General features: G+C 36.8%; 2 protein-coding genes across 4 annotated transcripts in view; both read right to left on the bottom strand.

Moving 5' to 3' along the window:
* LOC149811613 (protein transport protein SEC23 E-like) overlaps positions 1-8667 on the bottom strand; it is a 29326-nt gene extending 20659 nt beyond the window's left edge. The window contains exons 1-7 of the mRNA XM_089993510.1: positions 7718-8667; positions 7346-7519; positions 5356-5517; positions 4524-4666; positions 988-1063; positions 677-852; positions 494-575 (exon numbers count right to left, since the gene is read on the bottom strand). Of these exons, the coding sequence (XP_089849636.1) occupies positions 494-575; positions 677-852; positions 988-1063; positions 4524-4666; positions 5356-5517; positions 7346-7519; positions 7718-8470 (1566 nt within the window). The 5' untranslated portion in view covers positions 8471-8667. The remainder of the gene's footprint in view (positions 1-493; positions 576-676; positions 853-987; positions 1064-4523; positions 4667-5355; positions 5518-7345; positions 7520-7717) is intronic.
* A 7822-nt stretch (positions 8668-16489) lies between these two features.
* LOC149811612 (Tetratricopeptide repeat (TPR)-like superfamily protein) lies at positions 16490-26494 on the bottom strand. 3 transcript variants are annotated; one of them, XM_089993689.1, is made up of 4 exons: positions 26111-26494; positions 24049-24105; positions 23865-23959; positions 16490-17687 (listed from the first exon to the last, which is right to left on the bottom strand). In XM_089993689.1, exons 2-4 carry the CDS (start codon positions 24056-24058, stop codon positions 16620-16622), a joined length of 1173 nt encoding a protein of 390 aa, XP_089849815.1. In that variant the 5' UTR covers positions 24059-24105; positions 26111-26494; the 3' UTR covers positions 16490-16619. The 3 variants fall into 3 exon arrangements, with proteins under 3 accessions (XP_089849815.1, XP_089849814.1, XP_089849816.1); XM_089993688.1 differs by lacking the exon at positions 26111-26494 and adding an exon at positions 24522-24628 and having other exon boundaries at positions 24049-24122; XM_089993690.1 differs by lacking the exon at positions 26111-26494 and adding an exon at positions 24522-24626 and having other exon boundaries at positions 24078-24122.
* Positions 26495-26584: the final 90 nt, after the last annotated feature.

Genomic DNA, 26584 nt, shown 5'->3' with positions numbered 1-26584 from the left:
TTTAACGTGCCAAATCATGGAATCTCCGTATGAAACTATATGCAACAACAAATTTGAAAAAAAAAAGATTGAATGCATTCTATTTGTGCACACATAGGTTGAAGCGTGAAAAACAATGAAGGTCAAAATAGGAAGCACAAATAGGTTCATCACATCCTATAAAGGTGAAAGATTTTATAGTTCAAACAAGGTGCAATTATAGCATCATTTTGGATACATTACAGAAAACAAAACCTTCAAAAAAGAATGAAACAACAATGACAAGCACATTGCCTTAACTTGTGAGGCATGATCAGAATATATTAAAACAAGTTCATTCATTCGAAACTAAAGCATACAAATTATAAGCATGTAAAGCTTTTCAAGCCATTGAAGAACGTTTACCAAGAATGCAGACAACTTCAAAAACAAAGCATCTGATTTGCTATATGCACAAGCTCATGTCATAAAGCATCAAGTCAAGCACATATAATCAAGAACTCTCATGACTAACCTCTGTACTAGTAGAACCATCCACCCATTTTCTTGTGATAGTTGTTACACGAAGTCTCATTTGTCCTTCAGGATTCTGGTAACTGAAATAAAACAACATAGAATTTAAACCAGGTATAACACTAACAAAGCAAATGCATACAGACTAAGAAAACAAAATATAAGCAGGGTAGAAGTATTATACGTCGTCAGAAACTGAATATACAGCTGCTGGTTTGTAACCGGTGCTGCAGCATTTGACTTCTCACTTGGTGAAACATCAAAGAAAACTGTCAGACAAGTTCTTTTATCAAGTCCACACATCTTCCATGATGTTGTATTTCCTTGCCCAATGACAACATCAGCACATAACGGCCCTTTCTGCAAAATTTGCAGTTAATAATAAAGGTCCTATGAGAAGCATTTCAATCAATGAACATCTATAGTAAATAAACATATCTATGACATCAAGGACCATCATCAACTTAAATATATGTGAGAATTTGATAATAACACCTTTTCCAAGGACGTGCAAGGCCCTATAATTCCCTGAATTTTAATATCCTTTGAGCAATGTATATCAAGAGTCCCACTGCATCAAAAAGAAGAGCCACGCAGAGATGAGGAGCACAAAATTTACATAAAGAATAAATGTCCAAAATCATAATATAAATATTAAGCAATCTAATGCTTAACTTGCACTCCAAAAGATAAAATGGAGCTAAATGTGACAAATAGTATAAACTAGGTGCCACAATAAACGCTATGGAGCCCATGGTATGTGGAGCAATAAATTTTAAATACATCCGACAGACTGAACTTATAAACAGCAACAGAGATGTCCGAGAACAGAAACAATTAAATGAAAGCAGTATCAGAAAGGCACTCAACCAGCACAGATAATGAGCCATGAGATAAAACATACAGGAGGTATTCCATTAAGCATATGAGAAACAAACCAAAAGGAAGTATTATCACCCAAAGAAGGATGAGATATCAAAAAAAAAAGGTTAGTAACATTATGATGTCATGATCATCATCATCAAGCATTATCCCATCTACATAGGGTCTGCTTTTCTGTTTCACCATTCATTCCTTCTAGACTCCATAAATAAAAAAAATCTCCACAATCTCTCATATCTATACTCAGTCTTTCCTCCAAGTTTTAATCAGTTTTCTGTTTCTCTAAGCCTCTGTTTGGGAGCCATAGTTGGGAGCAGTGATGAGGGATTCACCAAATACCAAGTGTCTCCATTAATTGGAGTCACCGTTCTGGGAGGGGAGCCGGAAATGGGAGCGGTGTTGGGAGGGGAGATGGTGTTATAAATGGGTCGATTTCAAAAACATTCTCATGAGGATGTTGTTGCCAAATCCACCAATTTCATCACCGCTGTCATCACTGCTCCCAACACAACAGCTCCCAAACATGGCATAACTTGCATCACACCAACAGCTTAATTAGTTTTCCTCCAAAACCATCTTTGACTATTTTTCCTTTTACCTTTACTGGTGCAACTCCTACAGATCCTTTAGCATATCCAGCTCATGTGCATCTCAGCCACATGCACTCTCTTTCCGTCCTTGGTCACCAAATGTTGAGCATCACATAACAGTGTCAGTCAAAATACAGCCTTGAAGAAAAACCTTTTTTATATCAAAGAACCAACAGTGTGTTTATATTTCATCCATCAGCAACAATCTTACTAGCTCACTATCTTGTCTCCACCTCATCTTTGGATTATACATTCTGGTTTCTGTTTTCTCTTTGTTTTACAAATTTAATTATGTCTTTTAATTTATGCAATTTCAGTGATGACACAAGATCAGAGAGCGAGTTCACAGACAATATTGTACACATATAAGCAAGGCTGTAAAACGCGTACAGTAACCCGTACTGAAAATGTTAGAAATAAGTACACTATTATAACATATCATAAAAAAACATAAAAATTTTCATAAAGGATTCAAAAAATAAAAAAGAAATCCAAAAATTCATAATGTAAGAATCAATGCTACTGATTACAGAACAAAACCAAAACATGACATAACAAGTAATAATCAACCAAATAAAATATCGACCACCCAAAAATCCAGTTAATATTCTATTAATGGCATTCGTGCATCATGACTAATAAGAGAAATGCATCAGTCACAAGATTCACAAAACAACATAAGTTACATAATCATATAAGAAAATTAAAGTGTTTAAGACTTAAAGATTTAAGGGTCTACAACCAAATTTTTCCAAATTCAATAAAAAAATATCAATCATCATTTCATTTTTCTTCTTCATCACCCTCCTACTCCTCGTCATCAACAATATATTGATTATTTTCATTGTTTTTACCTCAATACCTCAAAAAATTGATGAAATTTGTGCAGATCACCCTTCCTTCACCTCAATGGCTAGAAATCTACCTTTCATTGACACCAAAAGACTTCAGAATGAAGAAGCCTAGAAGGCTCCAAAATCCCAACCCTAAGAAACTAGATTTCATACCCAAGAGAGGAAATGGATTGTGTTTTGGGGGTAAAAAATGAACCTCATGACTGAAGAAGGTCAGCCAAAACTTGGCCCTCTTTAAAAAGTTGTAAAATAAGATACTATACCTGTATTATAAGATAGATCCTGTATCAGGATGCATTGTAAGATATGTAACTGAAGCATATACACAAGATACAAGACCTAAACATCTCTGAAACTAGTTTCATGGGTGTATCACATCTGTTTTCTCAAAAAAAGTGGTCCATCATAACATATCATATAATACTTAACACTTATACAACATAGTATATAAGTCTATGGCCATCAATTTTTACATACAGTCAATGCATACATAAAAGAAAACCTCATATGTACATAAAAGAAAACCTTTTCTGGGAAGAAAGCTTGCATTTTCCCTTCTCCTTCTGCTTAATTCCTTAGAGCACTTCAGGATGCCTGACCCCTTATGGTTTTGACCAATTTCAGATAGCCCATAAAGTTGTTTAACTTTGATTCCCTATGGTTTATCTATTAAAACTTTTTACTTGTCGTTCTTTTAACAAGAAAATCATTAGAATACCATTGAGTGATAAAAAGTTCTATGTGGCCAAAATAATCATTTCAAACATCATTTACCTATTTCCTTTCCCATCATTAGATTGAAGCTAACTCAAATGAATAAATGTACCCCTTTTTCTCCCTTTTTCCTAATTGGCTATGAGCCACAATCTCCATAATGTTGAAAGCATGAGAATTGCCATAAATTTCATTATATCTAGTTACAATAGAACTTAACCTGCTCTCTTAAAAGCCATTAAATCTTTCAAGAATTCTCACTATATCTGTTCAAGAAACTGCCACTGTCACTTAATCGTTACATTGAAGGTAACTCGAACAAGAAAAACTGAAAAAGGTAAGTAGAATAGTCTCTCCCATAGTTACCAAAAGCTTCTTGCTACATGGGGAAGCTCACTTCGGAAGCGGGAAATTCCCCACTTCCTAGAAAGGAGGGGAAGCTTTGGGAAACCCACTTCCAGAATATGGGAAACTCGACTCCTTTAATGGGAAGCCCACTTCCTCCTCGTTTCTGAAATTGATTCTCTTTAGCTTCCATAACGTTTTCCTCCTGCTTTTTGTCACTTTCCATTTCCACTTGTTTTCCCCTAACTTTCTAGGTTTTTCATATTAAAAATAATATTTCTTATAACAAGTTTACATATTGGTTTTATATGATTTTATACTTGTGTTCATGTCATTTTGTATTTTCGTTTTTGGCCGCGGTTCATACTACTTTTTATGTGTTCTATTTTTATTTTCATGCACTTGAATAATCGCTTCACAACCATATCTCACTTCCCACTTCATACTACTTTTTTAGCACTCGCTTCACGCATTGCTTCTCGCATCCATTTCTTTTCCTGGTAACCGACTCCCCTACTTCCATATTCTCTTGTAAGTTTAAAATATTAAGAATTTCAACATACATTAAGCAAAATAGAGGAAATTGCATATGAAATGAAGGCTTTTATAGATAATGTTAGACAAACAATTTTACAGAAAGACTCACTTAAAGGAAAGCCCAAGAGATTGTTCACCATCCTCAAGTATACGCTTGAAAGAATCTTTAAATACAGGATGGCCAAAACTTTCAGCAAGAACAACAAGACCACCAGTTCTTTCAACAGCCACTTTCATTTCTGCAACCCCAACCTGGAAAAGGAAAGAGAAAGAATCTCATTCTAAACAATCAGCCTCACAAATTTCATATGGCACCTAAAATGTTTAGATCGATCACAGAGCATTCAGCATAATGAGAAGACAAAAGAAATAATGTAATCTGAGTGAAGATAATGTTGACACTGAATGGAATAAAAGATTAACAAAACAATATTTGTGCACACGTGTGCATCTGCATATATGCATATTTATTTAAAGCCCAAAGAAATCCATGCCAAAACATTTTGCTGATTTAGTAAATATATGTTAAACTGTATAAGGATCACTTAAGTTTCTCACCATTCCAAACCACATATAGGATGTAAACGCCAGTGTAAAAGAAACCAAAGGTTACATTTAGTCAGAACAGGAAAACCAATTCCCAAGTTTCCCGCAAGACTAGTACACCCGAGTACCCCTTTTGAAATCATTAAGATGATGCGATGCATAAATTCATACAACAGTACCTTTTGTTTCTTCAAGGCGGATTGTTAAACAAGGGATTGAACATACATTCACATATAGCATGTATTATACAAATATGTGCATGCATATGCTTGTGTATGCCCTAAGATAAATGGATGGCTGCATATACCAATGCATTATATTATAAACTAATACCAAGGTTATGGACCATCAAAAACCACTTTCCTGAAGAAATAGAACAAAGTGGCAACTCAAACCTGATCAAGTGCAGAAGCAAAAATATCTAACACATGCCCCTGGCTAACCAACTGCTTAGCAAGGTTATCATAAAACTTGACAGCTTTGTGGAAATGCGGCACTGCATCCTTATCTAGGTCTTTATGGGAACGCGCTGGCTCTGATAGATCTTTAGACACTATCTGTAAACATTATCATGATAAGCGTCAATATGCTCATTAGTATAACTTTAATAGTTATCAGAGACAGTGTAAATTGCAATCAACAAATCATGAGAGAGAGAAAGAGAGTGCAAAGATATTTCATTCAGTTTTTCCAAGTTTAAGGAAGGGCCAAAAAACCTAGTCCAAGCAAGGTGCCGAGACAAGCAAAACTAACTGTTGACCAATAAATCAAATAACACAATCACAATTCATTTCAGGATTTTTAGACTTTAAAAAAAAATAGATGCTAAACTTATTAATTTCATTGAAAAAGCTGATGCATTTTCATGGTACTGCTGAAATCCTATAAGTAAATATCAGTACAAGTAGTGAAATTTTGTCTAATTGAAATGCATCCAAGGCTTTGCTCCTGGCAATAACCTAAGTTGTGAGCTTTGTCTCCTCCTCTGAAAAGAGATTTGCTTTCAAGACCTCCAAGGTAATTGTCAACAATCGATGCCAAAAGAGGAATACTTACCACAAGGCTTTTCTATTTTAAAAAGAATGGTGGCTGAATATTTTGCAAGATTAACTCTTAAACATTCTCTAATCCACCAAAACAGATCTTTCCATTACAGCTACATAGCAATCAACTGAATTTGAAATTCACCACAACAAAAAAGTACATATTGGTTAATAAAGGAATCAAGCTCATGAAAATAGATAGATTCCACTAGTTCTAGTGTCACCATGAACTAGGATTAGGACTTTTCTTTGAGATCGGCAGGGAAGATGTAATGACACATACAAGAACTCTGTATGAAGACATATCCTACTCACTGAATCTCTTTGATGTTCTTTTGCCAACAGAAATTTGCATTGGATAATCTTACGCAACTCAAAGTTGAAAGAAATACATTCTGCTGAATCCATCCTCACATGAGGGCATCTACAGTTTACACTTTAAGATAGAAGAACCCCCTTATCAATCTCATTCACAAGAACCCATGGAGTTTTGAGTTTCCACCAAGAACATAAGGACTGCTAAACAAACCAAGCTGCATGCGGCTTGGCTCACATGAAATCATTTGGGCATGCCAAATAGACTCGGAAAGCAAAGCATTAACAAAGGGCATTCAGCTTGGTAGGATCATCAAGGTAAGTATGTATATTACCTGTGTAGCATTTATGTCAATATTAACATGCTACATCAAATGTTAGTATTCTTGTATCTAACAGGTAGTGAGTTTGATTCTCACTGTCAAAACATTTTATATATATATATATATATATATATATATATATATATATATATATATATATATATATATATATATATATATAAAGTTCTTGATCTTGCTCATGGAAGCCTTTCATAAGGGTAACAAGAAAACCGTGGATAAGCATTGAAGCCAAGAGAAATTAACTGCCTTGAGGTCTCCTTGGCTGAAGAAGATGATGAAATGAAGAATACCCAGAACCGACTTATGTCTAAATTTGAAAAGGCGTTACATACTTCGCCTAACTCAACTCCCAATGCCTTGGATTTAGTAGCTTGAAGTATTGCACTATAAGTATAGCTTGATATAAGCGCAGCGCCCATGAGTTCTCCAAAGAATGCTTCATAAGACAATTCAGATCCTAATATTTTTGCAATTATTTCATAAGCAGGAAAGACAGTACATGGTGATGGAGAACTCCATATCATACTTCCAATAAGATTCCATATTACATAATTCAAACTGTAAGCCAGAATGAATACCACCAACAACAGCATTACAAATAAAAGTATACAATAATGGAAATAAGAAGAATACCACTAAGACTATCAAAATAATAGCAAGTGCAAATCATTATATAATCTTACAGTTCCAGGCCCTTCCGTGCACGGACCACCGACCAACGAGATTATTCGAGCGCCAGTTCCCTGCACGCATCCACCAAGCAGACCCGCCGCAACGCTGACCGCCACGCCTGTGCAACGCAACGCTCTGTCGCCTGGTTGCACCGGCCATTGATCTCTCTGTAACTCGTCCAAAAGCTACACCAAAACCAACAAAAAAACCACGCAATCAAATGACAATCGACTACACCACCAAAGATCATTCCATGCCCAACCCATAATTCTCAACAATTCGAACAGTAGTTTCGCAATTCGATCTACCAAAAGTCATAGAACCACCCAATTCTGCAACCAAAAAAGTGTTAATACCAAAAGAAATAAGGGCAAAAGACTCACCGAATTCAGCGTGTACTCGCAATCCGCGGCTGAGAGGAGGAATCTCCCGACGATCCCGGCGGCTGGATTCATCCCATTGGCAACAGCCGGCCTGCCAGCGGCGGTGACCTTCTGGAATCCGGCCGCCCTCTGCCCGGACAGCCCCAGCTGATCCAAGATCTGCTCCTTGGAGATCTCCTTCGTCCCCCTGAAAACATACGTCTTGAACAGATCCGGGAACCCCAGCTCGTGGACGTGCACCTGAGTACCGAACGTGATCAGCCCCACGAGGGCATTCTCCGGGATCAGGCCGAGCGCCTGCCGGAGCGCCGACTTGACGAATCCGAGCTCCTCCTCGATGACACAGGTGTCGAGGACGAAGAGGAAGACGGGGGGAGGGGAGGGGACAGCGTCACCGCCGCCAGCGGAGAGGGCGTACTCGATGGTGGTGTACTGGGGGAAGAGCTCGGCGGGGACGTTGGTCTCGCTGATCATGGAGTAGTGATGGGGGAAGGCGTTGCGCTGCAGGCAGAAAGGGCAGACCCAGAATTTGGCGGCGAAGTCAACGGGGGAGTGGGGGTTGAGGATGCAGGCGCAGGACTTGCAGCGGAGAGGGTGGTAGGGGAGGACGGGAACGCCCGGGGAGGGGCGGATCGGGGAGTAGACGCAGGAGATGGGGACGACGCACTTGCTCGCCTCCACCTTCGTTCGCGGCCACGCGTTCCATGTCATCCGAACGCCGTCGGGGCCGTCTGCATCCACCATCTCCGCCATTTTTTTTCCTTCCGATTCCTCCCCAATTGGCCGTCGGATCGATCGATCAATCAGTCGGTGGGGAAGACGAGGATGACGATGGGGACAGAGGGAAGAGGGAGGGAGGGAGGGAGGGAGGGTCTCTCTCTCTCTCTCTCTCTCTCTCTGGCTCTCTCTCCCTCCCTCGTTTGATTTTGTTTTTCTGTATAGATTGAGGTTGGAATGGGAAATACTGGGGAAAAGGGAAATAAATTGGTAACTTTCAATGGTTTTTACAGGAAGGTGCTTTAGTAGCATTTTTTTTTTTGGAATAGAGAGGGTCGCTGATACAACGGATATCCGACCCGACCGAATCCGACTTCGGATGCAGATTTGCATGGAGCCCAAACCGCATTCAAATGGCAGTTACCTGTTTTTGCATCCAAATCTGAATCCCAATCTGAATCTGATTAGGCTAGATTCGATAAAGTCGGATTCAGTAATGCTTAGATCCAGACCCAAGGTTTACCCATTTACATTCCGATGATTCAGTTCCTATATGGCTCTCCTATCTGTCTTTTTTAGGCCATTTATGGTTACGAATGGGTCGGGTCTTACTCGAAAAGAATAAATATTGATCCTATAGTATTAAGGTGATTCTTGGTGATTCCTGTGAAAATTGTTTGCTCCACCTTGTGAAGGTTGTGGTATCTTTCTCTTTCACTTTTTGGTTAGCTATTAGGGTTGCGGTATCTTTTTTATTTTCTCGTTTACCGTTTAGGGTTTATGGTCTTTAGAGATTTTTGCATTACTTATTTTTGTCTATTGCTTGTCAATATTTATCTTTGTTTGATTGAGGTTACGGTTGACTACGCAAAAACATTCAATTATTTAAATGTGGTTGGGGTTGATTGTGCACAAGCATTGAATATGGGTTAGTTGTAGGGGTATTATGGTTTATTTCCTGTTGTTGGTTTCAGAATTGTTAACTAAGCGATATATTGTATGGTTGGTGTAGGTAGTTATGGTTGGTGTAAGTAGTTATGATGGTTTCTGAATTGGTATTTGTACGTTACTATAGCACTGAACAATCCTTTTGAAGATCTATGATGATTTATAAAAACAACAACTATAAAGAATTTATAGCATTAATGCCTCATAAACATGGATATATGAAAGAGTTAATGGTCTTCCGGTATAAGTGCATTCCAAAATTAGATGGTGATGTACAGTCAATATTATATAAGGGCAACATTTACTTAGTTACTAGTAAAGCTACACAAATTAATAATCTTTGAGAAGTTAAACAAAAAGTTGGATGATGCATAGTTAGACATCAAGTGACAGAAGTGATGTAAAAGAATAGAATAATGAAAATTTTGTAGATAATGTGCATCTATCTCAATCACCAATTATTGAGTTCACTCTTTTGGTGAACATCGCACTGTTCTTAACAGTTAATGATGAGAGGATCGTTGCAAATGATGTGGAACCACTTGGATAAACCAGTGTCGGTGATCTTCATTGCAGGATGTTGTATGACACTCAGTTATCCAATGCAAATGACAAATCTAGGTAAAGGTTGGTGATCTTTTGAATTTATTCTTGAACTGCAAGTGTTATTTTTTTTTTTATCTTGAAAGTTGGGAATGCAAGAATGTTGTATTTTTTGAAGCAATGAGAGTTATAGATACAATGAGTTTTGATTTACTTTGTGCAATAGATCAGTTATTTTGCGCTAAAAGCGATGACAGGTACAGTGCAAAATCAGATGATAGCAATTATTTTGAGTATACATGTCGGCTAAATCAAACTCAGAAACGATAGAGAATGACCAAATTAGTAATGATTTAAAATAGGTACTCGTGGGTGATAACAATGCACTAATGACATTTGGAAAGTCAAACCCTTGGTTCTCAATTAACAGATTCTTATTCAATAAAGAGCAATTGAAATTAATTAATGCAGAGGCTTCTCAGTTGTATGATGAGTTGCACAATGAAAAGCTTAACAAATGCAAACGGATTCAGTAAATATCATCGGAGTCTAACGATCGTGAAATTGCTTGCGGAAAAAAGTTTACTAATCTTGAGAAATGTCATGAGTTTTTAAGAGATTGTGTGGTTAGAAATAACTTTAAAATAAAATTTATAAAGAGTTGCAATAACAGAGTCATTCTCGTATGTATGAGAAAGAACCCACAAACTATAACAGATTGCTCTGAAAGATCCACTCCACAAATATGCACAAAGCAACATTTTCTAATGTGAATAGGTATCAAAGCGAACATACATGTTTGTTCACTTGGTATATGAATATTACAAGTATGATTGTGAAATATATGTCCTTTTATATATGCAATACCTGGGATTAGGCTTACTAGAAAATGAGGGTTGAACTTACAATAATGAAAGTTGATGAAAGTCTAAGTCGAAGGATGTACTTGTGCTTGTGGATGAAAGCTTATGAAGACAAACATTGTGCTTGCGGCAATGAAAGCTGATGAAGAGTTTTATCATGTATATGCATTTTTTTATGAATGAATTATGTATATAATAGGAAATGAAGATGTTTGATTTTTGTTTTTTGAAGAAAATGAATTGTGTATATAACAAGGAATAAAGTTGATTGATTCTTGTTTTTTTAGTACAGTGAATTATTTATAATAGGTGATTGATTTTTTTTATATGTTGTGTATGTAATAGGTGATTGATCTGTTTAAGAGAATCAATTGTGTATAATGTGTATATAACAAGGAATGAACATGTGTTTCACAAGGTACATGCGAATTTTGCAACTGATGATTTTTCTCATCAGGAAGGAATTTCATAAGGTACATGCAAATTTCAGTTTATTCTTTTTAAATTAGGAAGAAATTTTGCAAGGTGCGTGAGAATTTTTGTTCATACTTTTTAAATCAAAAAGAAATTTTATAAAGTGGGTGTAAATTTTTATTCATTTTTTTAAATCAGAAAAGAAAGTATGCAAGGTATGTGCAAAATTTTCAAGTTCGATATTGAAAAAAATTTTATTAGCATCACATTGGTATTGCGAAATTTATTTTTCTTACAAAATTTCTTATTCGCCTCCACCATTTGCAGGAGATTCGCAAAAAAACTTATTGGACGGTGGCCAAAATTCGGGGTTTATGAAAATAGGAAATCCATATGCAAAAGTGGGTTGAGAAACGAAGTATCATTTTTTCACAAAATGAAATCGCTCATACATTACATTCATTTCATTCACTCACAAAATAAAGATTCTTATACATTGCATTCATTCTATTCTTTCATAAAGCGAAGTCGCTCATACGTTGCATTCATCTCATTCTTTTACAAAATGATACATTGCATTCATTCTATTATTTCATAAAAAGAAGTCGCTTATACATTGCATTCATTCTATTATTTCACTAAATGAAGTCACTCATACATTGCATTTATTTTATTTTTTCACAAAAATGTTGTTTATCATTGCCTCTTTGAATGGGAGAAAACTGATTATGTGCAGAGATACATCTACCTCTTGGGCCTAAAGAATGTTGTATATCACCACATCTTTGATTGAGAGAAAATACCACACTCTTTTGTTCTCTTGATTTTTCCTACCTCACCCATGCCATGCGATCGAACGTTGAATGTGAGATACATCGACTTTGTGTTGATGGAAAGAAAACACATCTATCAAGTTATCAGAGTTTGTTAAAGTGGAGCCCCCTATCAATTCTACACCATCACCATTGTTCATGATGAGAACTAGTTTTCAGATTATAACTTTCAGACTTTGGGTTTCTTATTTTACTCATATCATAAGATGCGTTTGCCGAGAAAACTCACAGTTTGTTAAAGTGAAGGCCACAAGAATGTTGTATATCTCACTCATACCACATGATTGAACGCTGACGGTGAGATAAGTCAACTATGTATTGATGGGGAGATACATCATCATCGTTCCCATTCTCTATGATAAAAATGGGTTATAAATTTCATTTCTTATCTCACCCATACTATAATATGTTCTTACTGAAAAAACTTATTGTCGATGAAGCACCACCGATCTTCTCATCATTAATGCTTGGCTCTAGAAAAATGACTATAATTTCTCACTAATTGGAGACTACAAAAAAACTTAGTTTTTTTAAAACCCTAGCTTTGCTTTTATAATATGCTCATACAGAATTTTGAAAGAAAAAAGATTTTCACAATACTTCATGCAATACTCCTCCATAATTTCATAATTATCGAATTTTTGCAAGTGATCGAGTGAAAAATTGCATCCTCAAATGTGATTTTATTGATGAGTTCTGTGGTTGTATTTTTTTAGCATCATGATGTGTAAAAATCAGAAATTCACACCAACAAGAGATAAAAGCATTAAAAAAAAAGTTAGGAAACTGCGATATTTTTTATTCAGCGAATTTGATTAATTGTGGAGCAATTTTTAAAATGCATCATTTTTCCCATATAATAATGTCCTTTTTTTATATTTAAAAGAGTAACCTGAGTCTGACACGATGTCATATTTAAATAAAAAAACTTTTAAGTGTAAAATGTTCTAGGATAGGGTTTTGCACAATTAATTTGATCTGGACTCTGGTGTTTACCTTCCAAATCCGAATTCAATTATAGTTCTACTTGCTCCAAGTTGAAGCAAACCTAAACTCGAAAGCAGTGTTGTCACCTTCATCCAAATTTTGATCTGAATGGGTTACTGTATGCAAAGAACTGGTGGGGCAAAAGAAATTATAGTTTTGCTTTTCATTCTTTTTTATAAAACTCTCTCTCTCTTTCTCCAATAAAAATGTTTTAAGTCATTTTTAAACTACCATTATCTGCCCCAATGGGGGTTGGCTTAATGGGGTTGGGCCTTGGCTGCTAGACGGGCAGTCAAGGTTCGATTCCCATGGGTGTCGTCCCTCTGCTCAAGCCAACACGTAGCATAGGCCCCGAGGACAAGAGTCATAACCTCGGAGTTTTACGCTGCTGGCAACCGTAGGTATGGCAGGCTGAGCCATCACAACCAGGTTTTTTTTTTGTGGTGGGTGCAGTTTCTTGGGGTTATAAATCCAAAAGAAAAATTATCTTTACGAAATATAGACCATTGTTTTTTCACTTTATTAATGATTGAGTCTCAAGATATTGATATATTGAGGATGATTAAACTTGTTAACATTGTAAATAAACATGCCAAACATATCTGTACAATTAGCGCTCTGGTACCATTGTATACTACACACAGATGTGATCTATATGTGCCCATTTAGCATAACTGATTCCAAAATCAAATGCTCCAAGGACTGATTCCTATAAAAACAATATATAGATCACATATGTACGGTAAAATTTTGAACACCCCCAAAATCTAATAGTATTTTCACATGTGTGTGTGATCTAATAGATTTGGGGGGTGGGGGGTTCAAAATTTTGACTGTACAATCGTGATCTATATATTGTTTTTATAGGAATCAGTTCTTGGAGCATTTGATTTTGATACATGGATAAGTTTTTATAAGTTACAAAAATCAATGGCCTACAATTTTTATAAATTTTTGAAACTCCAAACACCTTTTTTTATTCAAAATGCATGATCAAAGTAGATGTCTAGTGAATCAATCGTGTTGAAGGTATTTATGGGATTGGAATTGCAAAAAGACACTAAATCCAATAACATGTTTCATTTAACATCATTCCCATTTGGCACGTGTGCACACACACACACACACATATATATATATATATATATATATATATATATAGAGAGAGAGAGAGAGAGAGAGAGTAACCTGTAGCTGCTTTATCCATAGCAGCCTAAACAAAAATGCACAAGTGCGCTGACTGTCCATCGCACGCATGATGGGCGGTCAGTGTGCAAAACTAAAAACATGCACAAAAACTGTGAAAAAAAAAGTTTTTAGTGATGCTTCTAAAAGTCCCGGCGGAATTGAGACCTTTAGCGGTGCTTTAAAATGCCGCTAAAAAGGTTTTAGTTAATACCAGGAACATTCTCACCGGCGTATTAACAACTCTTTGAAGTATCGCTAAAGGTCCCAGCAGAACTAGGACCTTTAGCAGCGCTTCAAAAGCGCCCCTGTTTATCTGTTTTTAGAGTTTTACAAGTATTTACGTTTTTTGTGTGCTGACCGTTCATCACGCGTGCACGATGCGTGTGAGCGCTTGCGCTTTGTTTAAGCTGCTATGGATCAAGCAGCTACCGGTTTCTCTCTATATATCAAGTTCAGTATTAAAGGTGTCTATGTTATGCCACAAGTTGAAGGCCAATGACAAGCTATCCTTGATCGGGCAAGGGAGAATGCATGTGGAGTTTTATAAGGTGGACACCGAAATAGGGTTACTATCAACATAACACCTGTCAACATGTAACAAGATGTCCGAACCATAACATTAGTCACTCATTATAAAAAAAAATGGAGAGAGAGAGGGGTCATGAACGGCCATAGCTCATGGTGGTATACTTTTGGTTTGCATAGAACTAATATTCAAATGCAAAAACTAGTGTCTCGATCATGTTGAGCATGTTCTATTAGTATTTTAATTTATTAAAATCAACTACAATATGATGTTTTGGGGACATTTTTAAACCATCCTCATCTTTATGATCTGTGAACAGCCGAGTTATGAAATCTTCAAAATTAAAACTTATGGCATATTCAAGATAATTACATCTGGTAATGCAGTAAATAGATCGTGTTAATCACACTTATATCATTAGATTAAACATATATTCCAATAAAGATGTGCACCACCGTATGGGACCGGCAGCTCATGATAAAATCTTGCTATATTACTCACACATAGGGATGTCAACGGTCAGATTTTATCCAATATCTGACTAAATCTGGCTTCATTTAGTTGGATTTGGTAAGTCAATACCATATCCGATTATAATCAGGTTTGGATATGGTTTTGATTTTTTTGCTACAAAATTCAATATTTCAATTTGATGGATATTTGAACCTGATAACATGTGAAAATGGATTCAGTACCAGCTTTTCTCCATCTGAATCCAAATCCATTTGGTCAATATTTGATTAGGCCCAAATTCAAATAATTCACATTGCTACTCACCCTAAGAAACCAACATGTGTTCTCTCTGTTATGTTTTATTAATTACATAAAAACTTGAAAAAAAAAGGTCATAGCTGACTTACCTAAATATCCAACAATAAAATTTTAGTTCTGCATACAATTTATAGAATGAAATCGCCTCTACGAATTTTACCCTCTGGAATAAGTTTTTGTTATATCGAGTAGTGATAAAGGTGATACACTGCATAAACCAAACCAGGCTCGCTTGTGGTACAGACATAAAACATGACACTTTAGAGAATTAAAAGAAAACTGGGGAGAATTTGGAAAAGATGCCATTGCATCTCATGACATTTTTGTGATATTATAACAATTTTATCGTGATTTTTTATACCTTTTAATTTGACAAAATTCTACTAACTTTTTTAATTATGAATATGTAAAGCTTTTCAAAGCTCAATTGTGGCAAAAATTCCCCTTGATAGGGAAACCCAGATCATGAAATCGGCGACTATATTATATCTTTACATGTGACAACAGAAACTTATTTTGAAAATCAAAGGTGCAACTACTACGCATGTTTCCAACGCTACCTTCCTTTGTCCATGAGGCCAAATGGATTGATTTTCAGATTCACTCTATCGAATTACTGACAAAGAAACTGGACACTGAACTGCATAACTATTTCTGGGGATCAAACCTGTTTGGATGTGGAACTGTCAAGCTTGAAATAATCAGGTTTGTATTGGAAAAAAAGGGAGAGCTCTTACCACATCCTGACCCGCTGGAATTCTAGTTCTGATTGGATCTTAATTTACTTATAATTGGATCTTATCCAGATCTGGATTTAGCCAGGTTTCAAAGGTCAGTTTCTACTAAACCTGACATGTAAATCACATTTGGAAGGTTCACATGTTTAAAAAAAAAAGAAAGAAAAAAGAAAATTAGTTTTTCACCAAGGGGTTCCTTACCCAGGAGTGACAGCAAACATCACCCTTCCAGCATGAAGAACGCCTTTGCACGTAATCAACCGATAATGTATAACAGTAAGAATAATAAATGATTTTTGCATTGGCATGCTGTTGTACATCCTTTGGTGCTTCATAGTTGTACAAAACCTACCCCTGAAAATTATAGCTAAAGAATCACCCCTTAGGGTCCCTAGTCTTTCGTTTAAAGTCTTGTGAAGTAATGAGCTTTGCTGAATTCATTTCTTCTAACAAATTTTCTGCCATCTGCAAATTTCCAGACTTCTTTAGAACACTTATCAATGATTGATACAGGTAAACAGAAAGCCGGATTCCCCTGTGTTTCATCTCATCAAAAAGCTCCAGTGCCTTCTCCACCTGTCCGAGCCGACCAAAACCATCAATAAGTGCCGTAAACGTAAGCAGATCAGGCTCAATTCCATTGCTGATCATTTCCTTGATGAGAATCTGGCATGAATCTAATCTTCCCTTTTTACGGAAGCTATTGATCAAGGTATTGTATGTAATGATATCAGGAAGAAGGCCAGCTTCCTTCATGGAAGCAAACTCACATTGCATTTTCTGCAACTGACCAGATCTTCCCAATATTGCTAGGATAGTATTATATGTAATTTTGTCAGGCTGGCATTTTGAATCTGGATTCTTCATGTCCTCGAATATCAGCAGCGCTTTCTCGGCCTGTCCTGTTTCAGCAAAACCAAGTATGGTTCTGTTCATAACAGTGGCACCTCCAGGGAATGTTAGTTCAGCAAGATCTCTACCAAATCTGCGAATTGCCACTGCATCTGTCACCTTTAGGAAAGATTTTGCAAGGGCAGAATATGATGTTGAATCAGGATAATGGGAACTTAATAGATCTCTAAAGATGAGGGGTGAAAGAATGAAATCGTTTGTACGTGCAGCTACCAATAACAGGAGATTATATGCATTCAAGCTTATGTCAATTTGTTTCTGATGGAGGTTTCTGCAAAACTTAAAAGCATCTGACAACCTGCCTGACTTGCAGAGCTCCTCAATATAAACCATAAACCCTCTCTGAGTAGAAACTGTGTTACCTTCGTTTATTGAAGGTATTTGTTTAAAGTCATTGTCTTGCAAGTCTTGTTCACGGGTAGAAGCACTTGGTGACACTGATCCATGTTCAGAATCAGACACTGACTTGTATAAAACAGCTGTTAAAAAGAAAACTTGTCGAACCTCAAACTTCATGCACGGGATAGAGTTCTGCAAAATAGTTAAAAACAAATCTTTAACTTTCAAATATTAACATTTTACACCAGATATCAAACAATTGGACCAAAGAAAGGGACAAGTTAGGCTCACGTGAAGCATAGAATTGTAGAGGGGATATGAGTCATTCATAATTTCAGAATTGTAGTTCCACAACAGTGAAATTCACCGAAGCCAGGTTGCAGTTCGCCTAGAGTAAAAAAACCATATTTCCTTCTACTATGTTACTAGTACCATTAATTTATAATTACAATCAAGTGATCAAATATATTATGAGTTTTATAGCATTGCCAACATACACTTCAACTGCATCACAAATGCCATCCGATAATATTGTTTCAAGACAAATGCATAGGCATAACCAAGTCTAAAACTCATTTGTGAAAATAAGTGAAGTCATTCGAACTTAGATGATCAGAAAAACAAAATTATCTGAAAATGATTAAAGGATGCACATAAAATTAACTAAAAATAATGACAGTTTCAAACACCTCAAAGGAATATACGGCATAGATGGTTGACTATGGTCTACTGGGTAAAGAAAACAAACTGATAGAAAGATCGAAAAATTCAAGCTCTGGAGTGCTTGTGGTTGAACTAAATCATCAAGCTTCAGGTGCTCAAGTATCACAAATAGGGAGAAAGAAAGAGCACAACTTTTAAGCTTTTCATCTTAGTCAACAATGAAACAAGAAATAGAGATTACTGTCAAGTTCTCTGCCGTGTCTGAGAGAAATGTTGTCGCCTAAACACTGAGCTGGGAATAAAGTTGGCAGCCCCAACACCACATTTCTGTTGAAACATATATGTAATTTAGCTTTTACTTAGTCTTTATTCTTTTGTATATAGTCTCATAGGTAAGAGGTAAACTTGTAAAATGGCTCTTTATGTTACTTTTCTTTTGTAACCCTTTAGAGAGGTCAACCCATATAAGAGGGTACACTCTCATTCACGAAATAGAATGAAGTTTTCTACTTCTTGTTAGCGCCTTCCGCTTTTATTGTATGCTTCTCTTCTTTCTCTCTTAAGGCTTCAATATGGTATCAGAGCCATATTGGAATCAAAGTGGTGCAGTGAGAGGGTGAATTTGGGGTAGGAGGCTTCATCCTTAGTGGAGTTTCAATCTGCCTCGTTTTGTGTGCCCTACAAAAGGACGTCTGTAAGATTTACAGGACTCCATTGGTTTGATGTAGGAATTTGCTAGATGTTGATTTTAGAAGTCATATAAGCCAACAATCACAGCAATCGGATCAGCAATGAACAGTGTCCAAAATCTGCCTACCCAAAGTCAACTGAAGGTATTTGAGCCCTCTATTTTGATGCACTCTGGTCGTTTTTGGCCCTGAAGGTTGTGCATACCAATTTTAAGTGATATTTTGGTGTTTTCGTTGATTTTCATTTGTTTTGTAGAAGACTCAACATGCATCAGTCTTTTGGGTGGTATTTCTATGGAGAGACACTCTAAGGGCTTGTGGGTTGAATATTTATGGTGTGAAGAGATTGTTAGCTTGTGTGCAATTTTTGTTTGACTGGTTCTCTTGCTCTTATTGATCGTGTTAAGCATTGTTGCTGGTTTTGGGTGTTAGGTGGAATGTTTTTGCCTATTTTACAGCATAATGGGTGCCTATTGAGTGCTTGATGGAATCAATGCAGTTCCTAGAGATGAGTATCGGCAGTCTGTTAAATGATGAAGTGTTGATGTGAAATGTGGTATATGTATTCTGGTAGCTTAAGTGGGATTGCTTTGTGTAGAACGGTTTCTGCTTGAATTGTATCTTGGTTGCTGCGTCATATTGTGGTTTACTTACAACGTTCTCATTTGTCTTCGGTTACCAAGGTTATAGCAGAGTTGATTGTGAAAGAGACCAAGATGAAGTCTCTTGGAACTTACTCGTATGGAGACCATGTCATGGCAATTCTTAGACACTTGGGTGGAAGAGGTGATTTACACTTTGGAGGGAGAGGTGATCTCAGCTCTATTCAATATCACTATTGCAAGAATTTTGGTCATATGAAAAATTATGGACCAATACTCAAGAAAAAGAAAGGTGGCATGTTTGCAGCATCCTCGGATAGTGAAGGTATACCGTATACAAGCTAAAGAGGATTATTCTTACATTAGTACTCAGTCTGTGGGGCTATCAGCCCCAAAAGGATCAAAATTATTAGGTGGTGGTCAACTCCAACTATTAGAAAATATGCAACAGATCCAACAACTACAACTTCTAGCTCAGTCAGTTGTAGCTCCTTCCTCTGCAACTCCTAGTTTTTCTTTTGGTACTGCTTTCTCAAGTATATCAGGTTGTTCCTTTGGTTGGTTAATAGACTCGGGAGCTTCATGTCATATGACCTCTCATGAGTCTATCTTAACCAACTCTCAGCCTTATAGTGGTGTTTTTTGCATTGCAAATGGTTATTCTATGTTTATATCTAAATCTAAAGTAGGTTATATTACTTTTGAGTCTTATCCTGGTAGTAAAATTAATTTGTCTCAAGTTTATCATGTCCTATCTCTTACTATGAATCTTGTTTCTGTTGGTCAAATTATCAAACTTAATTGTAATGTTACCTTTTCTTCTTCTGGCTATGTGGTGCAAGATCAGATATCAAGGAAGAAGATTGGGATTGGCCATAGAAGAGAAGACTTGTACTACTTGGACTAGATTGATATGGGTGAGTAGAAGCAACATGAGATTACATTCAGAGCTTCCGTCATAGATGAATTTGTTTTGTGGCACTAGAGATCGGGCCATATTTTCATCTCTACGTTGCAAAAGTTAGTGTCTTTAGGGACTTTTGGTGAGTCGAAGTTAGTTGTGTCAAATCATGTCAAAGACTGTGAGAGTTGTAGGTTGACAAAGGGTGATGTCTTGCCATTGAGATCTAGTGATAGATAATTAGAAAATCTTTTTGATTTAGTGCATTCTGATGTATGGGGGTCTTCTTTTATTTTGTCTAAAGAAGAATCATCATATTTTGTCTAAAGGATCATCATATTTTGTCACCTTCATAGATGATTGCACAAGATTTACCAGGTTATATTTTATGAAAAATATAAGTGAACTCCTTAAAATCTTTAAAGACTTTTGTGTTATGATTGACCCTTCGTACTGACTTTGGAGGTGAATATATCAATAGTGTATTTGAAAAGTTTTTACAGGAGAAAGGTATAGTTCATCAAAGGTCTTGTCCCTATAATCCTAAACAAAATGGAGTTGTTGAGAGAAAGAATAGGCATATCTTGAAAACGACAAGAGTACTTTTATTTGGAGGCAAAGTGCCCAAAGTGTTATGGGCAAATGCAATTCAGCTAAGTATCTACTAGAGAAATTGTATGCTCTCAAGTCTCAAGTGTACTTAAGGGTATATCTCCATTTCAGAAGTTGTATAAACAAGCACCAAATTATGATATGATGAGAGTATTTGGTTGTATATGTTTTGTTTTGTTACCTGATAGATATAGAGACAAGTTGTCTCCTAAAACGGTCAATGTTGTTTCCTTTGTTTTGCAAATAGACGGAAAGGCTACAAATGCTATGAACTTGTTGGAAAGCAGGTATGGATATCTCAACATGTTGTCTTCCATGAAGATGTGTTATATTTCAGCCAACATGTAGAAGATACAAGAAATGAGTTTGACTTGTCATTTTTTATTCTATTTGATGAAAAGGGAAATGTGAATGAGAGAGCAGAGATTAAAGGGGAGTAAATTCAGTCTCAAGGTTTGGGCAGTCCTATTCAAGAAGACAAAAAAATCTGATTGAGATGCCATTTTTAGATCAAGTGGAAGAGCAATCGCAGAGAAGAGAAGACGTCAATTTTGATCATATTCCCTGGTCAGCTGAATCTGATCACCAAAGGTTAGAGTTTCTGTTTGAATCGTCATCTTATTTTCCTAATCCTTCTCAAGTGCGTAGAAGTGTTAGTTTCAGTCCCTCCTCATTTTGTATCCTATGAGTCTTTCTCTCCTCAACATTGTGCATGTTTTGCACTAATTCATTTTTATGTTGAGCCTAATTCTTATGCAAAGGCAACGAGCAAAGAGGAGTGGCAAAGAGCTATGGTTGATGAGATGGATGCACTTGAGAGAATGCAAGCATGGAAATTGGTAAAACCTCCACCAAGAAAAAATGTTATTGAAAGCAAGTGGGCATATAAAATAAAGACTAAGGCAAATGGATCAATTGAGAGATATAAGGCAAGATTAGTAGCTAAGGGTTATAATCAGTGGTTTGGAATTGATTTTGCTGAAACCTTTGTTCACGTTGCACACATGGCAACTATTCGTACTTTACTTGTTGTGGCTGCAATTCAACAGTGGAATAATATGTGGCAATTAGATGTCAAGAATGCTTTCTTGAATGGGGACCTGGAAGAAGTATATATGAAACTACCTCAAGGATACTCAGATCCAGAGGGTAGGGTTTGTAGACTTCGCAGAGTATTATATGGATTAAAACAAGCTCCTCGAGCATGGTTTAAGAAATTTAGCTCAGCGGTAAAATCACTTGGTTTTGAGCAGAGTCATCATGACCTTGCTTTATTTGTGTCGTCTTCTGTGTTTAGAAAATGTGTACTACTTCTTTATGTAGATGATATGATACTCTCGAGAGATGATATGAAAAAAGTGAAGGACACCAAAAAGAAGTTGGCTAACATGTTTGAGATGAAAGACTTGAGGCGATTGAAGTATTTTCTTGGGTTGGAGATAGCATCCTCTCAAAAGGGCCTATATCTGTCATAGCATAAGTATGTCAGAGACTTGGTGGTGAAGGCAAGATTGGTTGATGACTCAAAAAGAGTCACCTCTCCTATGAAAGCAAAATTGAAGATGTGAGTCAGTGATGGTGTTGAGCTATAAGATCCCGTCATTTATAGGCAATTAGTTGGCAGCCTTATATATTTGACTATATCCAGATAAGACATTAACTATGCAATTCATGTGGTCAGTCAATTTATGAGTACTCTCAAGATAGTTCATTTAGCTGTTGCACTCAGGATTATCACGTATGTAAGAGACACAATGCACTAAGGCATGTTCTTTTCATATTCTTCTGACACAGAGCTATGAGATTTTTGTGATGCCAACTTTAGAGGTTCTACCCGAGATAAGCTCTCCACTACTGGTTTTTGTGTTTTTTGAGAAGTTCCTTAATCTCAACAGAGGGTTGTTTTATCCACTGCAGAAGCAGAATACAAAGCAATGACTCAAGTCATAGCTGAGATAGTCTCTATACGATGGCTATTGAGTGAGTTAGGAATTGCCAATGCAAACAAAACTCAGTTGTATTGTGATAACATGAGTGATATCCATAATGCAAGGAATCTAGAATTTCATGAGCAAACCAAACACATTGAAATAGATTGTCACTATATAAGACGGGCTTGGCTTATCAAGATGGAATCATTTCTTTGAATAATGTGAGCTCGAAGAGTCAGATTGCATATGTGTTTACGAAAAGTCTTGCTCCTGCGCATTTCAATACTTTCCTTTCCAAACTTGGAATGATTCTCTAACATCACTCCAAATTTGAAGGGAAGTGTTGAAACATACATGTAATTTAGCTTTACTTAGTATTTATTCTTTTGTATATAGTCTCATAGGTAAGGGGTAAACCTATAAAATGGCTCTTTATATTACTTTTCTTTTGTAACCCTTTAGAGAGGTCGACCCATATAAGAGGGTACACTCATTCACGAAATAGAATGAAGTTTTCTACTTGTTGTTAGCTCCTTCCCCTTTTATTGTATGCTTCCCTTCTTGCTCTCTTAAGGCTTCAATAATTTCAACACCAATTGCAAGAGGATATTTTCGGCAACTCCATCCTTAACACCACATTTTGGCAAAACCATATTCTGGCAACACATGGAAATGGTGTTTGCATCTCAATGCAAGGGTCCCAAAAACAGAGCCTAAATGTTCATGGAGAAAGAGGAGGCAAAAACGTAATCTTGATTATTATGTAAACCTTAGTCATCATCAATAACACATAGATTAATATGCTTACAAGGGGCCATAATTGGCCACATCTCATAATTTTCATAGACATCATAAAAAACAAACAGATTAACATGCTTACAAGGGCCATAATTAGCCACATCTCATCATTTTCACTGAGGTCACATGAGAGACTAGTGTAAGAAATGAAAAATGAAGGAAGAGAAGATAACCAGCCCAAGAGTTGAGAGTGCGAACAACTTCTTGAAAGAATATCTTCCCCAAATAACATTCTTAAAGCATGTGCGTCCCTTATATATATCGAACCCTGCAGAGGAACATAAGAAGGTAAAATTAGTATCAAATAGTTTCAAAGGTGAGGATGGCAGTGTATTATTATTTGGCAAAAGAACTTACAAAAAAGCATAGCTGAGTAGAAACCACACCTAATTTTCCATCACCATTGATGAAGACCTGTCTCACGAAAAAACCTGAAATCATAATAAATGCCAGAACCAAGAAATTGCATTATAACAATAAAAAAACTAGGAATTTCTCCCGGCATAGAAACTTGACCTAAGAAAATTTAGGGTTCCAAGAACCAGAAAAGGAAGACGTCTGATCTATTACACCATGAGACAAGGGTTTTAGAAAGAAAGAGAACTAGGGTTTCGGGGATAACAATTTCGGGAACGAGAAAAATCGAGAACGACCACGATAACGAAATCAGTTGGGCTTTGCCTGCGCAGGTTCGAATCCTGCTGTCGACGACTTTTAGCTTTGTTGTTTGCCTTTCTTCTCAAGAGAACGACCACGATAGAATGAGAAATGAAACGAAGAAATAGGGTTTTTTCCTCCAACGAGAAGAAGAAAGAAGAAGGGAATCGTACCTTGCTTGTTCTGGTTCTTAGCCTTGACGCTGTCGATGGTGTCGCTGCTCTAAACCTCGAGGGTTTTATCGTCTTCCCCGTTAGGGTTTTTCATGAAGAACAGGATCTCTTATTTCTTTTAGGAGCAGCTATTATCATTTTAATGGACTGTTTTGGCGGTCCCCAAATATCATCGTTTATTTTTTGTTCCTTCAGTAGTAGAGTAGAGCAGCACATATATATGATACGATGAAAGGCGTGTTTAGGTTTGTAACAGGGCTGGCGCTGGGGCTCATTTTCAATCAAATTTAAAAAGTAAAATGGAAAAAACAATCGAACCCAACCCAATTTGATTCAGATCTGGTTCCAAATTCAGGTCTTACTAAAATTAAACACACGTGCATTTAACGGGTTTTGGTATAAGTTGGATCAGATATAAATTGGTCGGGACTTCAATGGTACCTTTTTAACTAATTGGGTGTAAAACTTGGACCCAATTTCATTACAGCCCGGTTATGACAGAAATTATGGACTGGTATGGGTGGCAATGTTTTCAGATATAAATTGATGTTTCACAGTCTCGTACAATAATCACATCCGTGTAGGTTAATAGGTTTGGGCATAAACCGTTGGGGGGGGGGGGCTTTCATCGTTGATCGGGACATTGGCGGACATAAGCCTTAGGATGGTAAAACCCTTATTATATACACCAACTACATGGGAAAGCACGGAGCTGAGCTGACAACCCTGATGTAATCCTTTTACACATGATTCAACAAACATCATATCACGGTGGTGATAAAGTAGTGTTATGCTAACACAAGTTGGCCTTGGTATTTTTTTCACCAACAACCTCATTCATGACTCCTCCCTAGGTAAGTAGGGTACTTTTTAAAATCAGTGTCACATTCTGTGGCAAGGAACACCCATCTGGAGTTGGTTCCATCAACTTCAACTTGGTGACCTCCACAAGTCACTCCCACCAGATAAGCAGAGCCCTTGTGGGCCTTTTGGATTATCATATTGTCAATCACTAGCAGCATTTTACTTTTTTTTTTTGCATTATATGGTTGCAAATTCAACTAATTTTTTATTGACGGATTTTGTATCGGTAACTTTTCCGTTAAGCCGGAGGTAACTGTAAGCCGGTTTGTACCGGTAAGATGTCCTAGCATGCATTCATTCATTGTTGGATTGAAACTAACGGCACGTTTGCTTGACCCTTTGTAAGATTCTCATGAAGATCATTTTCTAATGACTCTTTTGAGGATGATTTATCAAACGAGACCAGTTTATCATGAAAATTTTCCTTACCAACAAAATCCCAATATTGAGTCTTGTGTCGTTCTTGACAGGTAATATATAATATGACACACTCACACGAGGCATCCAACATGCACATCTTGACAGGCAAAGCAAAGCATTGTTTCTTGTAAACGTATCGGTACATATCAGCCGGATTACTAAAATTCAGGAAGCCTTCATAATGATCCTTTTAAAACTTTGTTCACACTTAGAATTCACTAACATACTTCATTGTGTAAGAAATACAGTGCCATTTCAAATAATTTTCACAAAACATTACTTCATTATAAGCAATGCAAATTTACCTGTAGTGGTTAGATCAAAGTGTGCAACCAACAGCCCTTCAGTTCCTCAGGTTCAAATCAGGCTTTGGGAACCCACCAGAGTCCACAGTGGCAATAGAGAAGAACTGCCCAATGTCCTGTTAGAGATATTCACCTAAAGTACAGGAGCTTCTCACAGAATTTGGCCGATCCTAGAGTCTTCTGAGTCATTGGTTTTTTCATGACTTATTGTAAATGGATTGCCTTTAGCACCTCTGCAGAAGGTATCCTTCGACTACTCTCACCAAAGGTTCCAAATTTCACCCAAGATGTGGTATTTTCAGTGCGAAGATGATTTCTCCCATCCAAACTAATTTCCTTTCGAGATCGGCGAGAGTCCAATGTGTATGTGTAGACATGATCCATCATATCATCATGACATTTCACCTGTTTTTTATTTCTTAAACATGTATCCCCTAGAATTCATGGATTAGCTAAAGCAACTGGCGGTTCTGC

Source organism: Nuphar pumila, chromosome 17, assembly GCF_984573655.1.
Source record: "Nuphar pumila chromosome 17, dmNupPumi1.hap1.1, whole genome shotgun sequence".
In the NCBI taxonomy this organism is placed as follows: Eukaryota; Viridiplantae; Streptophyta; class Magnoliopsida; order Nymphaeales; family Nymphaeaceae; genus Nuphar; species Nuphar pumila.
Note: the sequence above shows the minus strand (reverse complement) of the source record. Positions and strands in the feature narration are given on the sequence as shown.